This window comes from Pelobates fuscus, chromosome 2 (genome assembly GCF_036172605.1).
Source record: "Pelobates fuscus isolate aPelFus1 chromosome 2, aPelFus1.pri, whole genome shotgun sequence".
In the NCBI taxonomy this organism is placed as follows: domain Eukaryota; kingdom Metazoa; phylum Chordata; class Amphibia; order Anura; family Pelobatidae; genus Pelobates; species Pelobates fuscus.
In genome coordinates, this window is record NC_086318.1 from 176,218,922 (window position 1) to 176,241,279 (window position 22,358).

The 22,358-nt window shown below is 36.5% G+C and overlaps 1 protein-coding gene across 1 annotated transcript in view; it reads left to right on the top strand.

The window, feature by feature from the left end:
• LOC134586239 (collagen alpha-1(XIX) chain-like) overlaps positions 1-22,358 on the top strand; it is a 378,704-nt gene that overhangs the window by 111,810 nt on the left and 244,536 nt on the right. Inside the window, exon 4 of the mRNA XM_063441732.1 lies at positions 1,327-1,426. Within this exon, the coding sequence (XP_063297802.1) occupies positions 1,327-1,426 (100 nt within the window). The remainder of the gene's footprint in view (positions 1-1,326; positions 1,427-22,358) is intronic.

The following is a 22,358-nucleotide window of genomic DNA, read 5'->3' on the forward strand; positions in this document are numbered from 1 at the left end:
CTATAAAAGATTTTTGTAGTACACTGATGGGTACATTTTCTTATGATTTAGATCATAGATCAAGTGAGTAACTTGTGCAGTGCAGAATTTGAATCTTCCAATTCATTTTGGCAAAAAAAACTATTTTAGGACCACTGCTAAGCTTGGTAAAATTTCAGTAATGAAAAATAATTTGGAGAAGCAATTTGGCATTATTGTGACTCAAATTTTCTGTATCATGGCTAGTATGTTTCAGAGCAGGATTAAGGAGATCTTGGGCGGCCACCTAGGACTTGGGGGTTGGACAAGGGTCACAGATCCATGAATATGCTTGGCCCAACCATTCCTATGTAAAAAAATAAGAGGTGTCCAAAATCTGCAATGTGCTTATGGCCAAGTGGTTCTTAATCCTTATCTGGTCTGCTTCAGTAACTGCAGTCACGGTGTCTGGAAAAATCCTGCTTGGAGGAATAGGCTGTTTTACTGCTTCTCCTTTTTTCCTCTATTGGTCAGTTGTCGATAAAATCAACATTTACTGGCTCTACCCTGATAATCAATAATCTTTTGTTTTCCACTTTTTGGTTAGACAGGAGATCTAGCCTACATGATTGAGCAAACCTCTCATGCATCGTGACAAACCAGACTGAATAATTACCCAATCTAAAAAACTTAAAACAAAACAGGCTCTTACCCATTCCATCCCCATTTTTGTGAGTGACCAGGAACAGCACTCCAAATCAAGAATCATAACAAGCAAGTTTGGGCTTGGGCAAGTAGGTTGTCCGAGATTCTGGCTCTTAATGGCTAGTAAATTGGATCTACAGTCAATCACCGGATCGCCCTGAATGCAGACAAATTTCTGTTCAGACTGAAACTAATCTCCAAGCCTAGTAACCAATAGAGGAAATAAAGGGGGAGCAGTAAAATACATATTTCTATTTTATAAATATTATTAATTAGATAATATATAAATATATATATATATATATATATATATATATATATTGACCATTCCTATTTTTCCCCTCTATTGTTTACTTCTCAATTAATTTGTGAATAAAATCAACATTTAGTGGTTGTCCCATAATTGTTTTGGGTTGCCATGGACAAAACTTTGGATCACAAAACAAATTAGATGGTTTGTTCAGTGTTTGTTTCATTTACTTTGTGATTCGTCCATACGGCAATTTGGAATTTGGAAGATTTCGGATGAATTTCCAATTGCACAAACTTCTGACAAATTGAGATTCCTTTGAAACCAAATGCATAAATCTAATAGGACTTTTTGTCTGTATCACGAATGACTGCTACATTGAATACTTAATGACATAAGTTCTGTTTCCAAAGGATATGACCTTGCAGAACAGTTTTCCCTACGACAGACATCCTGTGGAGGTGAAAAGACTTGCTTTAAACTGGGAAGCATTCCTCTTATCAAAGACACACAGTAAGAAATCATTTTTTATTAAGAAATTTTTTTTGGTAAACATAAGCACTATTACATATTCGTGCATCATTTAAAATGTAGAAACATGTATTATTAAATTCTGAAAGCTCTATTATTAATAAAGTTCATTGTTTTAAAGTTATTTCATTTTGGCAAAAAATGTATAGGTCAGTTAGTAGTGGTATATTGTAGGTACATTTATTATTCACGATTGCCTGTGGCTATCTGGAATTATAGCTTCAATGCCACAAGAGGAGAGTAATTAGGCATTTCTGTTCTAGCATTTTTTTTATTTTTATTTTTTATTACTACAAGCGACAATGAAAAGAATGAAGGAACAAATGTGGTTATGGTGCTTGCAGTGCCCCCCTAAACATACAAGCAATCAATGTTTTATGATATTACTTATGGCAACAAGTCAAACACCTGCTATTGACAGTCTTTTACAAAGACATGAAATGGATTACTTCCTTTATATGCTCATGTTTTATTTATATGGCCATGTCCAATTAAATACTTTAAAGTCCTAAATAAAATCAATGGAAATTGTTATATCCTGGGCATATAACCCAACTGGACTGTGATTAGCAGAGCAAAGTTAGCTCTGCCACCGGAAACACAGAGTATCTAATTAAGCTGACTTTGAAAAGTGTAAACATGTTGATTGCATCTCTTGTTTCACTGCCTCATTCAGTAATCGTCTGCTAGTCTAGGTTGTACAGCATGGTTACTATATTAGCAACATTGTAAGTGGTGAATAAAACAAAATTTGTATTGCAGGTGTTTTTTGTCTTTTAAAGTACGCTGGTTGTGACTGAAAAATATATCATCTTTTCTTTTTCATTTTCCATTGTTTATTTCGTTGCACTATATTTTATTTAGGTATTGATGGTTCTTTGTTGTCTCTCTGCTCATTATAAACAACACTATAACATTTTATGTCCAATAAAGAAAAAGAAAAATAATGCATAAATAACAATCTGTTACAAAATTCTCTTAATTTGGCTTGTTTTATAAAAAGCATAAATCAATACAAGTCCTTTTTAACTCTTTAATTTGATTACATTATGTACTGCATATATACATTTAATTTATTCGTCAATTAATAGTATTAACAAAGCCACTTTCTAAACCCTGTTTATCCCAAAATATAACATTTTCTGTAGACATCAAATGTGTAATTAGGACTAAAAATAAAGACATCGTTATTATGATATACACGTGAAGTTTAGTGATGCATTCCTGTGAAGCTCAGGCTCAATATTTAATAGAGACGGGCATTTATCATTGATAAAGGGTGATTGCCCGAAATGTTTGTGATTATTCTGATGTTCTTCAATAAATGCAGGACTACACTATTGGGTCCTTTATAAAACTTTTTTCGTAGACCAGGTAACCTAAAATTAAATGTGATTATTTAGTAAACGAATTTAAGGAAACACTACAAACACCTCAAATACTTTACAAATAGTGTTTCCTATTTTATTCATTTTACAAAATGAGCACATTTAAATACAAATTGGAACCTTGGAACTTAAATGAACCTTGTTATACCCCTGGCTGTCAATCAGACAACTGGTCCTGTTGCTTCCTGGTAGTTTAGCTTAGTGGAACGTAACTCAAGAGGCAGGTAACTGCTCAGAGCACCTGCCTTGCAAACACTACTCATTGAGCTGCATTGGGAAATCTGTGATTGAACAGCCACAGAATGTCTTGACTGGGGAAGCAAGGGAGGGCTTGCAAAGCCTGTAGGCAAGAAATCTGCAGCTTTTGCAGGCTGTTTAAAGATATTCTCCAGTTTAAGAAAAATGCATAATTAAATACATGCATGGCTTTATTGGGGCATTTGGGCAGTGGATTGTCCCTTTATAGCATTCAATCCTGTTGGCCTACCTTGGAGCTTCCGTGAACGCATTGTTCCTTTGATGAAACAAAATCTTGAAACGATAATTAAGATGAGGGAGTTGAGTGCTATCTTTGACCTGTTTTTCATTGTAAGTTAGTAGCTGCTGATAAGCTAAGACATAAAGGTAAAAGGGACTGTATACCATATCTGAAGCACTCATGTCTGAGCAATCACAATCCTGCTGAAGAGGGTTTATCAAAATTTTAACAGGAATGTGGAAAATATCTGATTGCACAATGTAGTTGACATTAAAGACAATTCAGTCAGATGCAAAGTAACTTGCAGCAATTGACTTAAACTGGGACAATCTAAGTCCACTGAGTCCTTTAAAAATAGCCATCTGGGTTTGCAACTATGAGAAGTATGTTATTCACTGATCTTTTACCTGCATTCAACTTGTAATCAAGTTAGTTTGATAATCCCAGTCAAGGTTTTTTAGGTAACATGCCCTTTATGTCATAATTTGAAGAATGTTAATAACACACTTTTCTTCATCGATGCTATTTTTATTTTTATTTTTTATTTTTTTTATGATAGATAAATTTGTTTCCATAACAGAAACAATATAAATAACATACATAAAAAAACTAAAAAAGAGGAATACAATTTACACATATCATCCGATACAATATGTAATAATTAATATTTTTTTTAATAAAGTATAGTCTGTTATAAAAAAATAAAAATTAAAATAAAGATGGCAAATATGTTACATCTATGTTCTTTTTATTTCAGCTTTGCCCAAACAACTTAAAACGACAGGTGGTGAACCTCTTTCTTTAATTCTTATATGCTACTCATTGATTGTCACATTAAACCCCTTAACGACGAGTGACGGACGAGGTCCGTCACTCAGGGGAATGCGTTAATGACGAGTGACGGACCTCGTCCGTCACCCGTTAAAATTAACCCCAGATCGCCGCAATCGCGGCGATCGCGGGGTTAATGGTGCTCCGGTCTGCCTCTGCATTAGAGGCAGACCGGGAGCACCCGATCGGGCTGCCCCAGTACATGTGCCCGCTCTGACAGCATGTCAGAGCGGGCACATGTGCTCTCTATACTCACCTCCGCCTCCCTGCACTTCCTGGTTCTGTGTGAAGTGCAGGGAGCCGGATCTTCAGTGATCCTGCCCCCTGGTGGAAAGAAAATATAGTCAAATTAAAATCCCCCCCCTTTACCCCCCCTTTACCCATTTTAATAAAAAATTAACCCCTTCCCTGCCAATTGATCACTGACTACAGTGATCAATTGGCAGGGATTACATTTTACTAAGATCTGATTTTTTTTTAACCCCTGAGGGTTAATTCTTTTTTTTTTTAACCCTCAGGGGTTCAATTTATTTAATTAATTAATTTAAATATTTTAGAATTATAAATTTAGCTAGCTGGGGAGGGTGGAAGTTAGTGGGGAATTGGGGGATTTAGTATTACGCTAACTAGGGGTTAACGTTAAAAAAAGTTTAAAAATACGCTTTAAAAAGTTAAAAAATTAAGTTAAAAAAAAGTTTTAATAACATTTAAGTAAAAAATGTAAAAAAATAAACCCTTTACCCAGTCCAAATAAAAATTAACCCCTTCCCTGCCAGTCGATCACTGCCTACAGTGATCAAAATACAGATCACAGTATTATACTGTTCTAATTTTTTTTTTAACCCCTGACGATTAACTTTTATTTATTTTTTAACCCTCAGGGGTTAAATTTATTTAATTAACTAATTTAAATATTGTATAATTAAATATTTTGCTAGCTGGGGTGGGTGGGAGTTATGGGAAAATGGGGAATTTACTGTTAGTGCTGCTTACTGCTAGTTAGGGGTTAACGTAAAAAAAAAGCTTAGAAAAATGTTAAATCTGTAAAAAAAAGTTTTACGAAAGTTTAGGAAACTTTAAAAAAATGAATAATCAAAACAAAAGTTTAAAAAATAGTTTTAAAAAGTAAAAAAAGTTTTAAAAAGTAAAAAAATACATTTAATAACGCTCATTACCACTACACCTGGTACAAGCTAGCGGAAAAATGATCCCACGCTAAGGTTCAAAATATGCCTTTTGAAATACCCTGGGATGTCTTCTTTAAGAAATGGTATGGCTTTATGGGGTATTTGGTTTATATAGCCTGGTAAAATACTCTAAAATGGGACATGGGCACAGCGTAAAAATTTAAAGTTTGAAAAAAAATGGAATGGCTGTGTCCCAAATGTGCCCCTCCGATGTCCACATATACCTGGCAAAGGTACATACGGGGGTATTTTTGTACTCAGCAGACATAGCTGAGCAACATATGAAGTATTATACAGTGGTAGTACACATAAGGTTTGCAAAATATACTGTGCAAACTCACTTTGTGTGTCAAAAAGGCAGAAAAAACGCTTATTACCACTACACCTGGTACAAGCTAGCGGAAAAATGATCCCACGCTAAGGTTCAAAATATGCCTTTTGAAATACCCTGGGATGTCTACTTTAAGAAATGGTAGGCCTTTGTGGGGTAGTTTGAATTTAAAACCTGCAAAGATGCTTGGAAATTGCACATAGGCCCGGCGTCAAAATTCAAAGTTCGGTCAAAACTGATATGGCTTGGTCTCCTATATGGCACTGTAGCTTCACAAAATAGTGCCATAGACATACTATGGGGGTGTCCTTTTACTCAGAAGACTTAGCTGAGCATAATTTGGGGGGTTTGAACTTAGTGGCACACATGAAATATACAAAATGCCCAGCAAAAATGCAATCCGTATGTAAAAAATGCACAAAATTATTTTTTACCACATACTTTGGCATGTAATGGTAAAAAAATGGGGGCATGTTAAGGCACAATATGCACCTTATGAGATACCCTGGAGTGTCTTCTTTTACAAATGGTAGGCCTTTGTGGGGTGTTTTGAACAGTAAAACTGTTATAATACCCCAAATGGAAGCATAGGCTCATTAAATCCGTCTCTCAAAATTCTACTGTGAATACTGAAAAGGACAGGTCTCCTATATGGCACTGTAGCTTCACGAAATAGTGCCAAAGACATACAATGGGGGTACCGTTGTACTCAGCAGAAGTAACTGAACACATAATAAAACTTTGTACAGGAATAGCACACACCAAATTTACAAAATACACATGAGAAGTTCTTTGTTATAAGTTTGTGTGCGAAAACCCCCAAAAAACACAATTTTACTCCAATATTTAGCAGAGGTTGGCGGTAAAATGGCTACGTAGAAAGTGTCAAAACAACCTTAGGTAAATAGCCTGTGGTGTCTACTTTATATAAATATATACTTTTGTGTGGCAATTTTGTTTTCTTTTATGGCTATTAGGCTTACAAGACAAACATACCAAATTCTAAAATCGCTCCACATAAAAAGTTTATTTTACTCCTTGTGCTTTGTGACCTGTAACTACCAAAAAAAACTGAAAATCCCAGACACATTATATATTCTGTAATTCAGAACAACTAAATGAATTTATTTTTAATTACTTTCCTTAACCTGCACTAATTATGTACACATTATTATTGCAAAAACTGTAAAAAAAACACACAAAAATTCATTTTTTTGCATATTTCTGTATTTTTTTTATAATAAATAAGCATTTATATATACATGTGTTACATCAAATTAAAGCCCTTTCTGTCCTTTAAAAAACGGTATATAATATGTGTCGGTGCAATAAATTAGTAAAATGCAAATTGCAGTTGAACGCAAATAGCTAAAAATGCAAAAAATGCCGTTGTCATTAAGTGAAAGACAAGCTTCTGAAGCTCTGTCCTTAAGGGGTTAACATGTCACTGCTGAGTCGTATTACTTATAGCTAAGTTGCATCAATGAATATATGAGGTTTCATTCAAAGTTGATTAAATTTGATTTTTTTTCAATTCTTAATCAAATTCACTTAAATTTGATTGAAAAGTTAGAGGCATAAAGATTATAGCTGCATTGACAATTAGGCTGCTATTTCATGTATATAAATAAAGGTCTTGCAAGCTATTAATGAAAGGAACTGTTTAGAACTAAGCTGAGGACTAAATACAACATCCAGGTCACAGGTAAAGCAGGAAGTGGAAAATATAGTGTAGTAAATTATTTTAAAATAATTCACTTTATAACTCCACAACATCTCCCAATAATAATTACTAAATCAGCAAACAATTACCCTAGAAATGATCTTTTAAAGGTAAGCACACAGTAACTCGTGTAGGTGTGATATATAGGCCCCCTAGACAAATAGAAGAGTTAGATAATCTACTAGTTGACGAGAGAGCTAAAATTACATTGAAGGAGAAGTTATCATCATGGGTGACTTTAATCTTCCAGATGTGAATTGGAAAACCACCTGTTTCTGTCAGGAGTACATGTATTCTAAACTCCCTACTGGGATTATCTCTAAAACAAGTCATTGAGGAGCCAACTCGTAAGGAGCCCATACGAGATTTAGTGTGAACAAATGGAGATTTGATATCAGAACTTACTGTCGGTAAAAGTTTAGAATCTAGTGATAACCTGTCGTAGTGGTTTAATATAAGAACGGTGACTGAGTCACACCACACAACAACAGAAGTTTTAGATTTTAGAAGAACAGACTTTTTAAAAAATTAGAATATGCGTAAAGGAGTCATTATCAGACTGCAGCGGTTTAAATAGAGTCCAGATGAAATGGGATTATTTAAAAATTGCACTACTGAGGGCAACAGAAAATTGCCTTAGGATTGTCAGTATGAGCAAAATATTGTACAGAAATTAGCCCAGTCAGAAAAAAAGGTGTGTAAAACATTTTTTTTAAATATGTAAATGAGAAAAGGAAAGTACAACAAGGATTAGTTAGACTAAAAACAAAAGAAGGAAGGTATGTATAAGAGGATAAAGGTCTAGCTGACTGTCTCAATTATTATTTTTGTTCTGTATTTATAGATGAAAATGATAGAAAGGAATCTCAGTAAAAAAAAAATTGTTACATGTTTACAGAGAAAGATATTGCATATCAGCTGACTAAAGTAAAGACAAATAAGTCAATGTGGCCTGATGGAATACACCCAAAGTTAATAAAATAACTTAGTGGTGTACTAGCAAAACCATAAGCTGTGGAAACTGACATTTAATGTGGATAAGTGCAGGATAAAGCATTTTGGGCTTAAAAACTCTAGGGCAGAGTAGAGAATAGTTGATACAGTCCTAACCTCAACATCTGAGGAAAGGAATTTCATAATAATTATTTCAGATAACTTAAAGCTAGGCAGACAATGTTATAGAGCAGCAGGAAATGCTAGCAGAATGCTTGGTTGTATAGGGAGAGGTATTAGCAATATAAAGAGGGAAATGCTCATTCCATTGTACAGAACACTGGTGAGACCTCACTTGGAGTATTGTACGCAGTACTGGAGACCATATCTTTAGAAGGATATTGATACTTTGGAGATAATTCAGAGAATGGCTACTAAATTGGTTAATGGATTGCAGGGTAAAACTTACCACAAAAGGTTAAAGGACCTTAACATGTATAACTTGGAGGAAAGACAAGACAGGGGAGATATAAGTAACGGCACCCCCAGGCATAAAAGGGGTTAAACCGCCGTTTAGAAGATCTTCCCCTTCCAGAGATACAGGCACAGCTACTGTAGAACACCAAACTCCCTAACTGAATACAAGGGAATGCTCCCAACTCCTGAACTGCATACAAACTAGCACTCCAAACTCCCGAACCGGAACCTCACGAATAGCTGCTAGCAGACGAATAGGGAAAGCATCCAAGCGGCTTACACTCCTAGCAATCAGTCTCTATCAGCATACAGTAAATACCCCCAATCAGTGATCTGTTTAATGGCACCAAAAGAACCTTCTTTTATGACAGTTTTCCTTAGGTAGGACAACCCACAGGGTGTTACAAAATAACCAATCACACACTTACATTACAGAAGACACTCCCAGCATTTACACACAAAATCCTCCCCTCTGCCTGTGATACAATTATGTTACACAATGGTTTAACATAATTATCACAGACAGTAAAAATACAGTTTTTCCACATACCCTGTAACTTTAAAACCATACATCCAATCTCCATAACAATTACATATTTAAACTCAGCATTCTTTAAACATAAACACTCTCAAAAATCATACCAATCCCTCCAGTGGATAAAAAGATAGCCGGAAGTCCTTTATGACCGACCGCAAGCACATTTTCCTGCCCAAAACAGTTCCATAGATTTGGGCCAGTCGATCACTGTATACAGTGATCAAAATACAGCTCACAGTATTATACTGTGATCTAATTTGTTTTAACCCCTGATGATTACCTTTTATTTATGTATTAACCCTAAGGGGTTCAATTTATTTAATTAATTCATTTAAATATTTTATAATTATGTATTTTGCTAGCTGGGGTGGGTGGGAGTTATGGGAAAATGGGGAATTTACAGTTAGTGCTGCTTACTGCTAGTTAGGGGTTAACTGTAAAAAAAAGCTTAGAAAAATGTTAAATCTGTAATAAAAAGTTTTAAGAAAGTTTAGGAAAGTTTAAAAAAATAATAAAGCAAAACAAAAGTTTAAAAACTAGTTTAAAAAAGTTTAAAAAGTTTAAAAAGTAAAAAAAATACATTAAAAAATGCTCATTACCACTACACCTGGAACAAACTAGAGAAAAAATGATCCCACGCTAAGGTTCAAAATATGCCTTTTGAATTACCCCAGGGTGTATTATTTAATAAATAGTATGTGTTTGTGGGGAAGTTTCAATAACCAACCATCTAAACTACTCCAAAATGGAACATGGACACAGCGTAAAACTTCAAAGTTAGAAAAAAACTGAATGGCTGCGTCTCAAATGTGCCCCTTCAACATCCACATATATCTGGCAAAGGTACATACGGGGGTATTGCTGTACTCAGACGACATAGCCGAGCAACATATGAAGTATTATACAGTCATAGCACACATAAGGTTTTCAAAATATACTGCGCAAGCTCACTTTGTGTGTCAAAAAGGCAGAAAATATGCTTAATACCACTACACTTGGTACAAGCTAGCGGAAAAATGATCCCATGCTAAGGATCAAAATATGCCTTTTGAAATACCCTGGGATGTCTTATTTAAGAAATGGTATAGCTTTATGGGGTATTTGGTTTATATAGCCTGGTAAAATACTCTAGAATGGGACATGGGCACAGCGCAAAAATTTTAAGTTTGAAAAAAAACCTGGAATGGCTATGTCCCATATGTGCCCCTCCAATGTCCACATATACCTGGCAAAGGTACATACGGGGGTATTGCTGTACTCAGCCGATATAGCTGGGCAACATATGAAGTATTATGCAGTTGTAGCACACATAAGGTTTGCAAAATATACTGTGAAAACTCACTTTGTGTGTCAAAAAGGCAGAAATAACGCTTATTACACTACACTTGGTACAAGTTAGCGGAAAAATGATCCCACGCTAAGGTTCAAAATATGCCTTTTGAAATACCCTGGGATGTCTTCTTTAAGAAATGGTATGCCTTTATGGGGTATTTGGATTATATAGCCTGGTAAAATATTCTAAAATGGGACATGGGCACAGCCCCAAAATTTAAAGTTTGAAAAAAATCTGGAATGGCGTTGTCCCAAATGTGCCCCTCCAATGTCCACATATACCTGGCAAAGGTACATACGGGGGTATTTTTGTACTCAGCAGACATAGCTGAGCAACATATGAAGTATTATACAGTGGTAGTACACATATGGTTTGCAAAATATACTGTGCAAACTCACTTTGTGTGTCAAAAAGGTAGAAAAATGCTTATTACACTTGGTACAAGCTAGCAGAAAAATGATCCCACACTAAGGTTCAAAATATGCCTTTTGAAATACCCTGGCATGTGTTCTTTAAGAAATGGATTGCCTTTATGGTGTAGTTGTAATATGTAGCCTGCTCAAGTGCTCCAAAGTGGAACACGGAAGCATCAAAACCCTCCATGAAAATTCACACTTAAAAACGTAAACTTGTCACGTCTCTTTTACAGCACTGTAACTTCACAAGATATTGCCAAAGACATACAATGGGGGTGTCATTTTACTCAGAAGACTTAGCTGAGCATAATTTGGGGGGTTTGAACTTAGTGGCACATATGAAATATACAAAATGCCCAGCAAAAATGTAATCCGTATGTAAAAAATGCCCAAAATAATTTTTTTCCACATACTTTGGCATATATTGGTGAAAAAATGGGGGCATGTTAAGGCACAATATGCACCATATGATATACCCTGGAGTGTCTACTTTTACAAATGGTAGGCCTTTGTGGTTTTTTTTTTCAACAGTCAAACTGTTATAATACCCTAAATGGAATCATAGGCTCATTAAATCCGTCTCTCAAAATTCGACTGTGAATACTGAAAAGGACAGGTCTCATATGGCACTGTAGCTTCACGAAATAGTGCCAAAGACATACAATGGGGGTGTCATTTTACTCAGCAGATGTAACTGAACACAAAATAAAACTTTGTACAGGAATAGCACACACCAACTTTACAAAATACACATGAGAAGTTCTTTGGTATAAGTTTGTGTGCCAAAAAACAAAAAAAACACAATTTTACTCCAATATTTAGAAGAGGTTGGCGGTGAAACGACTACGTAGAAAGTGTCAAAACAACCTTAGGTAAATAGCCTGTGATGTCTACTTTATATAAATATATACTTTTGTGTGGCAATTTTGTTTTCTTTTATGGCTATTACGCTTACAAGATAAACATAGCAAATTCTAAAATTGCTCCACATTAAAAGTTTATTTTACTCCTTGTGCTTTGTGACCTGTAACTACCAAAAAAAAACTTAAAATCCCAGACACATTATATATTCTGTAATTCAGAACAACTAAATGAATTTATTTTTAATTACTTTCTTTAACCTGTGCTAATTATGCACACATTATTATAGCAAAAACTGTAAAACAAAACAATTTTTTTCTTTTTTTTGCATTTTTCTGTATTTTTTGATAATAAATAAGCATATATATATAAGCATATATATATATATATATGTTACATCAAATTAAAGCCCTTTCTGTCCTTTAAAAAACGGTATATAATATGTGTCAGTGCAATAAACGAGAGAGATGCAAATTGCAGTTGAACGCAAACAGCAAGAAAATGCAAAAAATTAAGCGTAAGACAAGCTTCTGAAGCTGTGTACTTCCTTAAGGGGTTAAACTACAATTATTGTGTTTACAAATCAGTCTGTGTAAATAAGATACACTGCTCTTGTTCTGGATTATATTTTAATTGAATACATTTTTGTTAGTGAGCCATCTAAAATGTCTATATTAAGCTGGGAGGGGACCTAGTTTCCCCCCCAAACCCTACCACGCAAGTTTCGAGATAAGTGATACTTACTTGTCCGAGTGCTCTCACTGCATGTTCAGTCTGCATTGGGGCCCATGTCGGGACAACTTGGATTATTTTTTGACATAACATTTTTTTATTATCAAGTCTTTTTTTTCTTTTCTCTTTTTGCCCTTTTTGGGGGACATCTAATGTAAGTGTAATTTTGTTCTACAGGTACTAAATTAATTGGGACCCCCTTTTTATTAGTGTTGAATGATATTAGGAGAGTAGACTAGTTTTATATTGTGGGCATGACTAAGTGCTTGGGTACCCCTAGGAACATGTGGAACCTTGGCAGAATATGGGGGATGGACAATGGCAGGTCCACCCCTTTTATATTTAATTATAGTCCACATTTGCTGCTAATAGGTGGTTTTGCCTTTACATTGGTTGAATTTGCCTTTACATTGATTGAAGTTTATGTTCTGATCCTGACAAGACTTCTGATCCTGGCTCCTACTGAGAAAACCTGCTATATTCTGGATATCATTGAACCAACCTGATTTATCCTTTCAAACGACTACATTCCCAATCTGCTTACTATCAATACACTTGGGGACAACCTGATCTTCAATACCAACCTGCTACATTCCCAATCTGCTTACTATCAATACGCTTGGGGACAATCTGATCTTCAATATCTATCTGCTTATTCCATACTGGACTTTGATTCCTTATTGCTATGGTTCTAACCTACTGTACACCTACCAGAAACTATGCAACCAACCTGGATATTACAAACATTCCTAATATTTGCCACTACCCTGAGAGACCCTGTTATAACTATCTGAAACTGCAGTTCTGCCTCCAAAACAAAGAGGCTGATCACCTTAATGTCTAAACTAACCTCTATTACTTAATCCTTTATATTTCTGTTTAGTTCTGTCTAGTTGTATTTTGTCTACCTGGAACCTATAGTTTTACTCATAGGTTTTCCTTATCTTGATTCACCTAAATTGATTCCCTGTTGCCTTAAACTTTTCTAGGGCATATTGCCTAACTCTTGTTTTCTATTATCGCTCCTTATAATTACCTATAATTTTGTTTATAGAAACATAGAAACATAGAAACATAGAATGTGACGGCAGATAAGAACCATTCGGCCCATCTAGTCTGCCCAGTTTTCTAAATACTTTCATTAGTCCCTGGCCTTATCTTATAGTTAGGATAGCCTTATGCCTATCCCACGCATGCTTAAACTCCTTTACTGTGTTAACCTCTACCACTTCAGCTGGAAGGCTATTCCATGCATCCACTACCCTCTCAGTAAAGTACCGTATATACTCGAGTATAAGCCGAGTTTTTCAGCACATTTTTTGTGCTGAAAAACCCCAACTCGGCTTATACTCGAGTCAATTGTCTGTATTATGGCAATTTGCATTGCCATAATACAGACAGGGGCTGTGGGGGCTGCAGAGAGATGTTACATACCTTTCCTGCAGCTCCTGTCAGCTCTCTCCTCCTCCGCCGGTCCGTTCAGCTCTTCTGTCAGCTCACAGTGTAAATCTCGCGAGAGCCGCGGCTCTCGCGAGATTTACACTGGGAGCTGACCGAGGTGCTGAACGGACCGGCGGAGGAGGAGAGAGCTGACAGGAGCTGCAGGAAAGGTAAGTAACATCTCTCTGCAGCCCCCACAGCCCCCTCCTACACAGTGCCCATCCACTGGACCACCAGGGAAGGAGAGCCCCCCTCCCTGGCCAGCTAGCAAGCAGGGAGGGGGGACGAAAAAATTTATATATATTAATAATAATAATAAAAAAATAATAATAATGAAATAAAAATAATAATAAAATAAAAAATAATAATAAAATAAAAAAATTATAATAATAAAAAAATGTAATGAAACAAAAAAAATATTAAAATAATAATTAAAAAATAAAAATGCCCACCCCCCACCAAGGCTCTGCATCACACTCTGCATTACACACACACATACACACACTGCACTCATACACACACACACTGCACTCATACACACACACACTGCATTCATGCACACACACACAGCATTCATACACACACACTGCATTCATACACGCACACTGCATTCATACACGCAAACTGCACTCATACACACACACACTGCATTCACACACACTGCATTCATACACACAGCATTCATACATGCACACTGCATTCATACACACACACTGCACTCATACACACACACTGCACTCATACACACACACACACACACACACACACACTGCACTCATACACACACACTGCATTCATGCACACACACACACTGCATTCATGCACACACACTGCATTCATGCACACACACTGCATTCATGCACACACACTGCATTCATACACACACACTGCACTCATACACACACACTGCACTCATACACACACACTGCATTCTCATACACACACACTGCATTCTCATACACACACACTGCATTCATTATATACACACACTGTAAATAAATATTCAATTAATATAATTTTTTTAGGATCTAATTTTATTTAGAAATTTACCAGCAGCTGCTGCATTTCCCACCCTAGTCTTATACTCGAGTCAATAAGTTTTCCCAGTTTTTTTGGGTAAAATTAGGGGCCTCGGCTTATATTCGGGTCGGCTTATACTCGAGTATATACGGTAATACTTCCTGATATTATTTTTAAACCTTTGTCCCTCTAATTTAAGACTATGTCCTCTTGTTGTGGTAGTTTTTCTTCTTTTAAATATAGTCTCCTCCTTTACTGTGTTGATTCCCTTTATGTATTTAAATGTTTCTATCATATCCCCCCTGTCTCGTCTTTCCTCCATGCTATACATGTTAAGATCCTTTAACCTTTCCTGGTAAGTTTTATCCTGCAATCCATGAACCAGTTTAGTAGCCCTTCTTTGAACTCTCTCTAAGGTATCAATATCCTTCTGAAGATAGGGTCTCCAGTACTGTGTACAGTACTCCAAGTGAGGTCTCACCAGTGTTCTGTACAATGGCATGAGCACTTCCCTCTTTCTACTGCTAATACCTCTCCCTATACAACCAAGTATTCTGCTAGCATTTCCTGCTGCTCTACTACATTGTCTGCCTACCTTTAAGTCATCAGAAATAATCACCCCTAAATCCCTTTCCTCAGATGTTGAGGTTAGGACTCTATCAAATATTCTGTACTCTGCCCTTGGGTTTTTACGTCCAAGATGCATTATCTTGCACTTATCCACATTAAATGTCAGTTGCCACAACTCTGACCATTTTTCTAGTTTACCTAAATCATTTGCCATTTGGCTTATCCCTCCTGGAACATCAACCCTGTTACATATCTTAGTATCATCCGCAAAAAGACACACCTTACCATCAAGACCTTCTGCAATATCACTAATAAAAATATTAAAGAGAATGGGTCCAAGTACAGATCCCTGAGGTACCCCACTGGTGACAAGCCCAAGCTTTGAATATACTCCATTGACTACAACCCTCTGTTGCCTGTCACTCAGCCACTGCCTTACCCATTCAACAATATTGGAATCCAAACTCAAAGATTGTAGTTTGTTGATAAGCCTTCTATGTGCAACAGTGTCAAAAGCCTTACTGAAATCGAGGTAAGCAATGTCTACTGCACCACCCTGATCTATAATTTTAGTTACCCAATCAAAAAAATCAATAAGATTAGTTTGGCATGATCTCCCTGAAGTAAACCCATGTTGTCTCTGATCTTGAAATCCATGTGTTTTTAGATGTTCAACAATCCTATCCTTTAACATGGTTTCCATCACTTTCCCCACTACTGAAGTTAGGCTTACTGGCCTGTAGTTGCCCGACTCCTCCCTATTACCTTTCTTGTGAATGGGCACAACATTTGCTAACTTCCAATCTTCTGGGACTACTCCTGTTATCAATGATTGGTTAAATAAATCTGTTAATGGTTTTGCTAGTACACCACTAAGCTCTTTTAATAGCTTTGGATGTATTCCATCAGGTCCCATTGACTTATTTGTCTTTACTTTTGACAGTTGAAATAGAACCTCTTCCTCTGTAAACTCACGTGTAATAAATGACTCATTTATCCTTTTTCTTAACTGAGGTCCCTTTCCTTCATTTTCATCTGTAAATACCGAACAAAAATATTCATTGAGGCAGTCAGCTAGACCTTTATCCTCATCTACATACCTTCCTTCTTTTGATTTTAATCTAACTAATCCTTGTTTTACTTTTCTTTTCTCATTTATGTATCTAAAAAAAGTTTTGTCCCCCTTTTTTACTGACTGTGCTATTTTCTCTTCTGTGTGTAATTTGGAAGCTCTTATAACTTGCTTAGCCTCTTTCTGCCTAATCTTAAAGGTCATTCTGTCTTCCTCACTCTGGTTTTTTTTATAATTACTAAATGCTAACTTTTTGTTTTTTTACTATTTTGGCTACATCTGTGGAGTACCACAGTGGTTTCTTGAATTTTTTGCTTTTACTGACAAGCCTAATGCAATTTTCTGTCGCCTTCAGTAGTGCAACTTTTAAATAATCCCATTTCTTTTGGACTCCATTTAAATTGCTCCAGTCTGATAATGACTCCTTTACACATATTCTAATTTTGGAAAAGTCTGTTTTTCTAAAGTCTAAAACTTTTGTTTTTGTGTGGTGTGATTCGGTCACTGTTCTTATATTAAACCACACTGACTGATGATCACTGGATCCTAAACTTTCACCTACAGTAATATCTGATACCAAATCTCCATTTGTTAACACTAAATCTAGTATGGCCTCTTTACGAGTTGGCTCCTCAACGACTTGTTTTAGAGACAATCCCAGTAGGGAGTTTAGAATATGTGTGCTCCTGGCACAAGTAGCTATTTTTGTTTTCCAATTTACATCAGGAAGATTAAAGTCACCCATGATGATAACTTCCCCCTTCATTGTAATTTTAGCTATTTCTTCAACTAGTAGATTATCTAACTCTTCAATTTGTCCTGGGGGCCTATAAATCACACCTACACGAGTTACTGTGTGATTACCAAATTCTAACGTAACCCAAACTGACTCTATGTTCGCCTCACTAACCTTTATTAGGCTAGATTTTATGCTATTCTTTACATACAGGGCCACCCCTCCCCCTTTCTTGCCTTCCCTGTCTTTTCTATATAAAGAGTACCCTGGTATTGCTATGTCCCAGTCATTTTTCTCATTATACCATGTCTCAGTAACAGCAACTAAATCTACACTATCAGTTGCCATTATTGCCACAAGTTCATGGATCTTATTCCCTAAACTGCGAGCATTTGTAGACATGACTCTAAGCTTATAATTTTTTAACACACTTGCTACAGGCACCTTCTGTCCTTGTTTTGGGGGACAATTGGATTGATGTTTTATCACCCTTTTGCCCCCCTCCCTAGTTTAAATACATCCTAGCAAAACCTCTGAACTGCTCACTGAGAACATTTGTTCCCTTTTGAGAAAGATGCAAACCATCTTTTTTGTACAGTTTATTTCCATTCCAAACAGAGCTACCATGAGCAATAAAGCCAAATCCTTGTTCCCGACACCATTCACCAAGCCACAAGTTAAAGTCCCTAATACGCATCCGCCTGTCATTCTGAGTGTTATGCACAGGTAGAACTTCAGAAAATGACAATGTGGAAGCAACCTGCCGTATATCATTGGCAAAAACACTAAACACTATAGGTTCTCCTTCCACCTTCTGCCTTCTGCCTTTTAATCTCACTTATAGGTTTTCCTGCTACTTTATATTCTTCCTGGGGCTTATTGTCTAAGCTCTTTATTTTATAGCCTCAATATACTTAACTGTAATTTTGTTTGTAGGTTAATCCCGGCATCCATATTCACACAGCCAACCACACGTATGCTATTATCTACTAGCTCAATGCCAGTTAATCCAGATAATACCTACATTTCCTTACAGTGATACACTTCGGGTGCTACAGAGATTCCAAAAACACAAATGAGCCATCTAACCATTCTCATCTCCTACATTTCAATGGAAAAATAAATTGTATACCAACAAGAGTCATCATTTGTGCCTTAGGAAGATTGTGAAGGAAATAAAGGATTTCTTGAAATTATGTTGTGATGTCCTGCCTGGATGGAAAACTGAATTAGCCCAGACACTCGCAAATTGAACTGGGCAACAATAACATTTGGCATGCTTCCATCATTTTCTAACTCTACCCTGTGTGACTGTTGCCATGTTGAACACTCTGGACTTTTCCCAGAGATTTCATTAGCTCACCTGCATAAAAGTCTAGTGTAACTTGGCTCTGGCAGCAATTATATTTCGGACTAATTTTATTTTGTTTCCTTTTCTTGTTACAGCATAACTAACAAAATATCAAGCTTGGCATAGTTGGGGTTTATTATGTAAATTTAAAGTGATAAATAATGGCTTTACTCTGGATTGCACAACCCCGATGTATTCAATGTTATATTTGTTATATTTGACCTCTAAACTGTGTAGCTTGCTAGGCAGTTGTCTATAACTTGACAGTAGAGATTTCCCGAACAGTTCGCCAGGAACTGTTCGCCGGCGAACATAACGTGTTCGCGGTCGCCGCGGCGGGTGAACATATGCGATGTTCGGTCCGCCCCCTATTCGTCATCATTGAGTAAACTTTGACCCTGTACCTCACAGTCAGCAGAAACATTCCAGCCAATCAGCAGCAGACCCTCCATCCCAGACCCTCCCACCTCCATGACGAATAGGGGGCGGACCGAACATCGCATATGTTCGCCCACCGCGGCGACCTAGAACAAGCTATGTTCGCTGGCGAACAGTTCCCGGCGAACTGTTCGGGACATCTCTACTTGACAGGTATACTCTAGAGAAAATATTTATTCCACTATAAGACCTATCGAAGCTGAAAATTTTTCTTTTATTTGCTAGTGTCAGTCACCATAATACTTAAATGTTCAGCTGCAGGTATGTTGAGCTAGTGGTACTCTATCTGCAGTTTGATCACATGGTTAGTCGTGGTGTGTTCACTTCATTGCAGTGTTGTCAGTCTACTCTCTGTCCTGCTACATACCTTTCATCTATTTGCCAGTGTGTCCTACTGTATAGTCGCTGCAATAGCTGTGTTTAAGGCTAAGCCATTAAATCTTAAACACTGCTCTTTGCTCTCACTTGCTATGCCAATCACAGCTTTATCTCTGATTAGCTCATACCATAGATTCCATATTCACAAACTGCTGCTCACTCTCTGACTTGTAACAGAGTTATCAATCAAGATTTATTTATTTGCGTATTTGCAGCACCCGAAGACATACCTTTCATATATAACATTCTAAACCGCTTAAAATAAGCTTCCAGTGCATCTAGAATGGATGTAACGTTTCCCTGCTGCTCCGCTCTGAGTTTGTTCTTAGAAACATACTGGCATTCACTGCCATAACTCTCCTGTAAGAGATGATGCTTGGCGTCAGCAGACTTCGTAATCAAGCTTGTAGCAATCTATATTAAAATTATGCTATGAAATTGCCCTAATTGCCTCACTGATCCTCTGCAGAATGGCAATGTTTTAAGTTGATGGGACATGTCGCCCAGATCACTTCATTGAGATAGAGTGGTCTGGTAACTATTGCATCAGTCCTAGCCTGACTACTCTAAGGTCTAATAATGATAGTTTCTGTATTGATGTCTTGTTTTCCAGGACTAAGGTTTGTCCTGCAATTTGTGAGTTAGGTTTGTCTAAGTTCTTAAATTAACATACTTTCATGATAATTCCACAACAGCAAACAGAGTTATAGGGTGTGCTGCCTCCCATTCACCAAAATAGTAGAAATATTCTAGTTTTCATCAATCATGGCGTTTTCCTATAGATATAGGGAGATGGAGTAGATAACAAGAATGTAAATGATGTCTTGCTTAGGACAATAACTCAGTCTACTAAGTTACAATAACATCCTAAACCTGGTTTCGGGTTCATGAATGGAATGTGAAATTAGTAATTAAGAGACTGACGACCCAGCAGTGGGAGGCATACTTTGCTGTATACCTGAGCAACAACTCATGATACTTCTGCTTCGGACATCATTTTTCACATTTTTCATGATCTCTGGCATCAATGTTATGGAGTGGAGGACATGTGTGGCATGTGGTGATGGTGCATACTGCCATTGGATGCCTGTCTCCAGCATGCTGTGTCTGCAGGTTTCATGCGTCCAATATCCACATAATTATCATCAGCCAGTTGGAACTATTGTTCCAAGCTGGGTAATGGCTGCCAGATGTGAAGTGTTACCTCCAGCCTCATTGGGGTTAAACTTTGAATATTCAGCTTTTAGTAGCGAAACATTACACATACAGACTCCAGGTACCATGACTACTTCAACTTACTCAAATGTTCATAGGGCTTGGAGCAACCCTTTTAGGGAGGCTCGCTGCTGCTAAGCATGGACTATATATTATGTGTAAACATCCATTTCTCTGTTTTTGTGTCTAATTCTATATTCTGTTTTCAATTAAAATCTTACACGGATTCCTGCTTTTCTTAGTAGACTGCTTTGATAGTGACCTGCTACAGACTGTTATATTACCAATGTTCCCATGGGACCTGTACTAGCTTGTTATGTGGTTTAACAAACCTAAGGGATCAACTTCTGTGGTGTTTGGTGGCTCACTATCAGGATGCTGTTAAACCATTTCTTGTAATTTGCCTCCTTCTCCACCTCTTGTGGTCTTTGCTCATCAGACAGTAATTCAGCAAAGTGATAACTTGTGTCATAAAAAAATAGAATGTTGGAAATGCTCATATCCTATTTTTTGTGATTATATGTATATATATATATATATATTTTTTTTTTTGCAGAAAGCTTGGCACTCACCGCTAAAAAAATATATACTTCTTGTACCCTGGTGCAAACCCACGGTATACATAAATTCCAGATCTAGAGAAAGACCCACTCGGGGTCGAAACATTGATCGGGACTTTGCGTATTTTTTTTAAGTGATTAAAATTGAACACAGTAATTAAAAAAAAAAGTGGAGTGCACCCTATTTTTTTGGAATATATATATATATGTATGTGTGAAAGGAGAGTTCTCGTAGGGCTTGTTTGCAAAAATGATACTGCTTTATTTAAAGCAGATTACAGCATATTGTGTGAAGACCAAGGTTCAGTCTGATAGAGGACTACTTGAGAAAAGTCCTCAATGGGACTGAAATTTTGATCTTTTCGCACTATGCTTTCTATTTTGTTTATTTATTGTGATCAGAGTTCCACTACTGAGGCAAGAATAGTCTTTATATATAGTCAGAGCTTTATATATTTATTTATTTATGTTTGTATATACATATATACGAAGATAAATAGCAAATATATACACAGACAAACAGGAAGTAAACATAGCACACATTTATTTAGATCTTGATATTCTTCTAGAATGTACTTTGTTCATTTTTTCATCTTTGTTTAGATTCAATCAAGTTGATATGTCTAAAAGTAGTGTAGTGTTAACAATTGGTCATATTTTTGCTTCATTTAAACAATAAGTGCATTTTCTCTGATTTATGTATTTGCCTTTGAAAAGAACAGACAATGATAATATAGAGCATAATACATAATATGGACATACAGTAGGATGTTTCTGGATCAATAGACTATGACCATGTTGACATCAGACTAGAGGTTTTTCAAAATCATGGCTAATTACTCAATTTTCATGCCAGGTGGTTCTGTGCAGTTAAGAAGCTTTAAAGTTGAATTATTCAAGCATCAG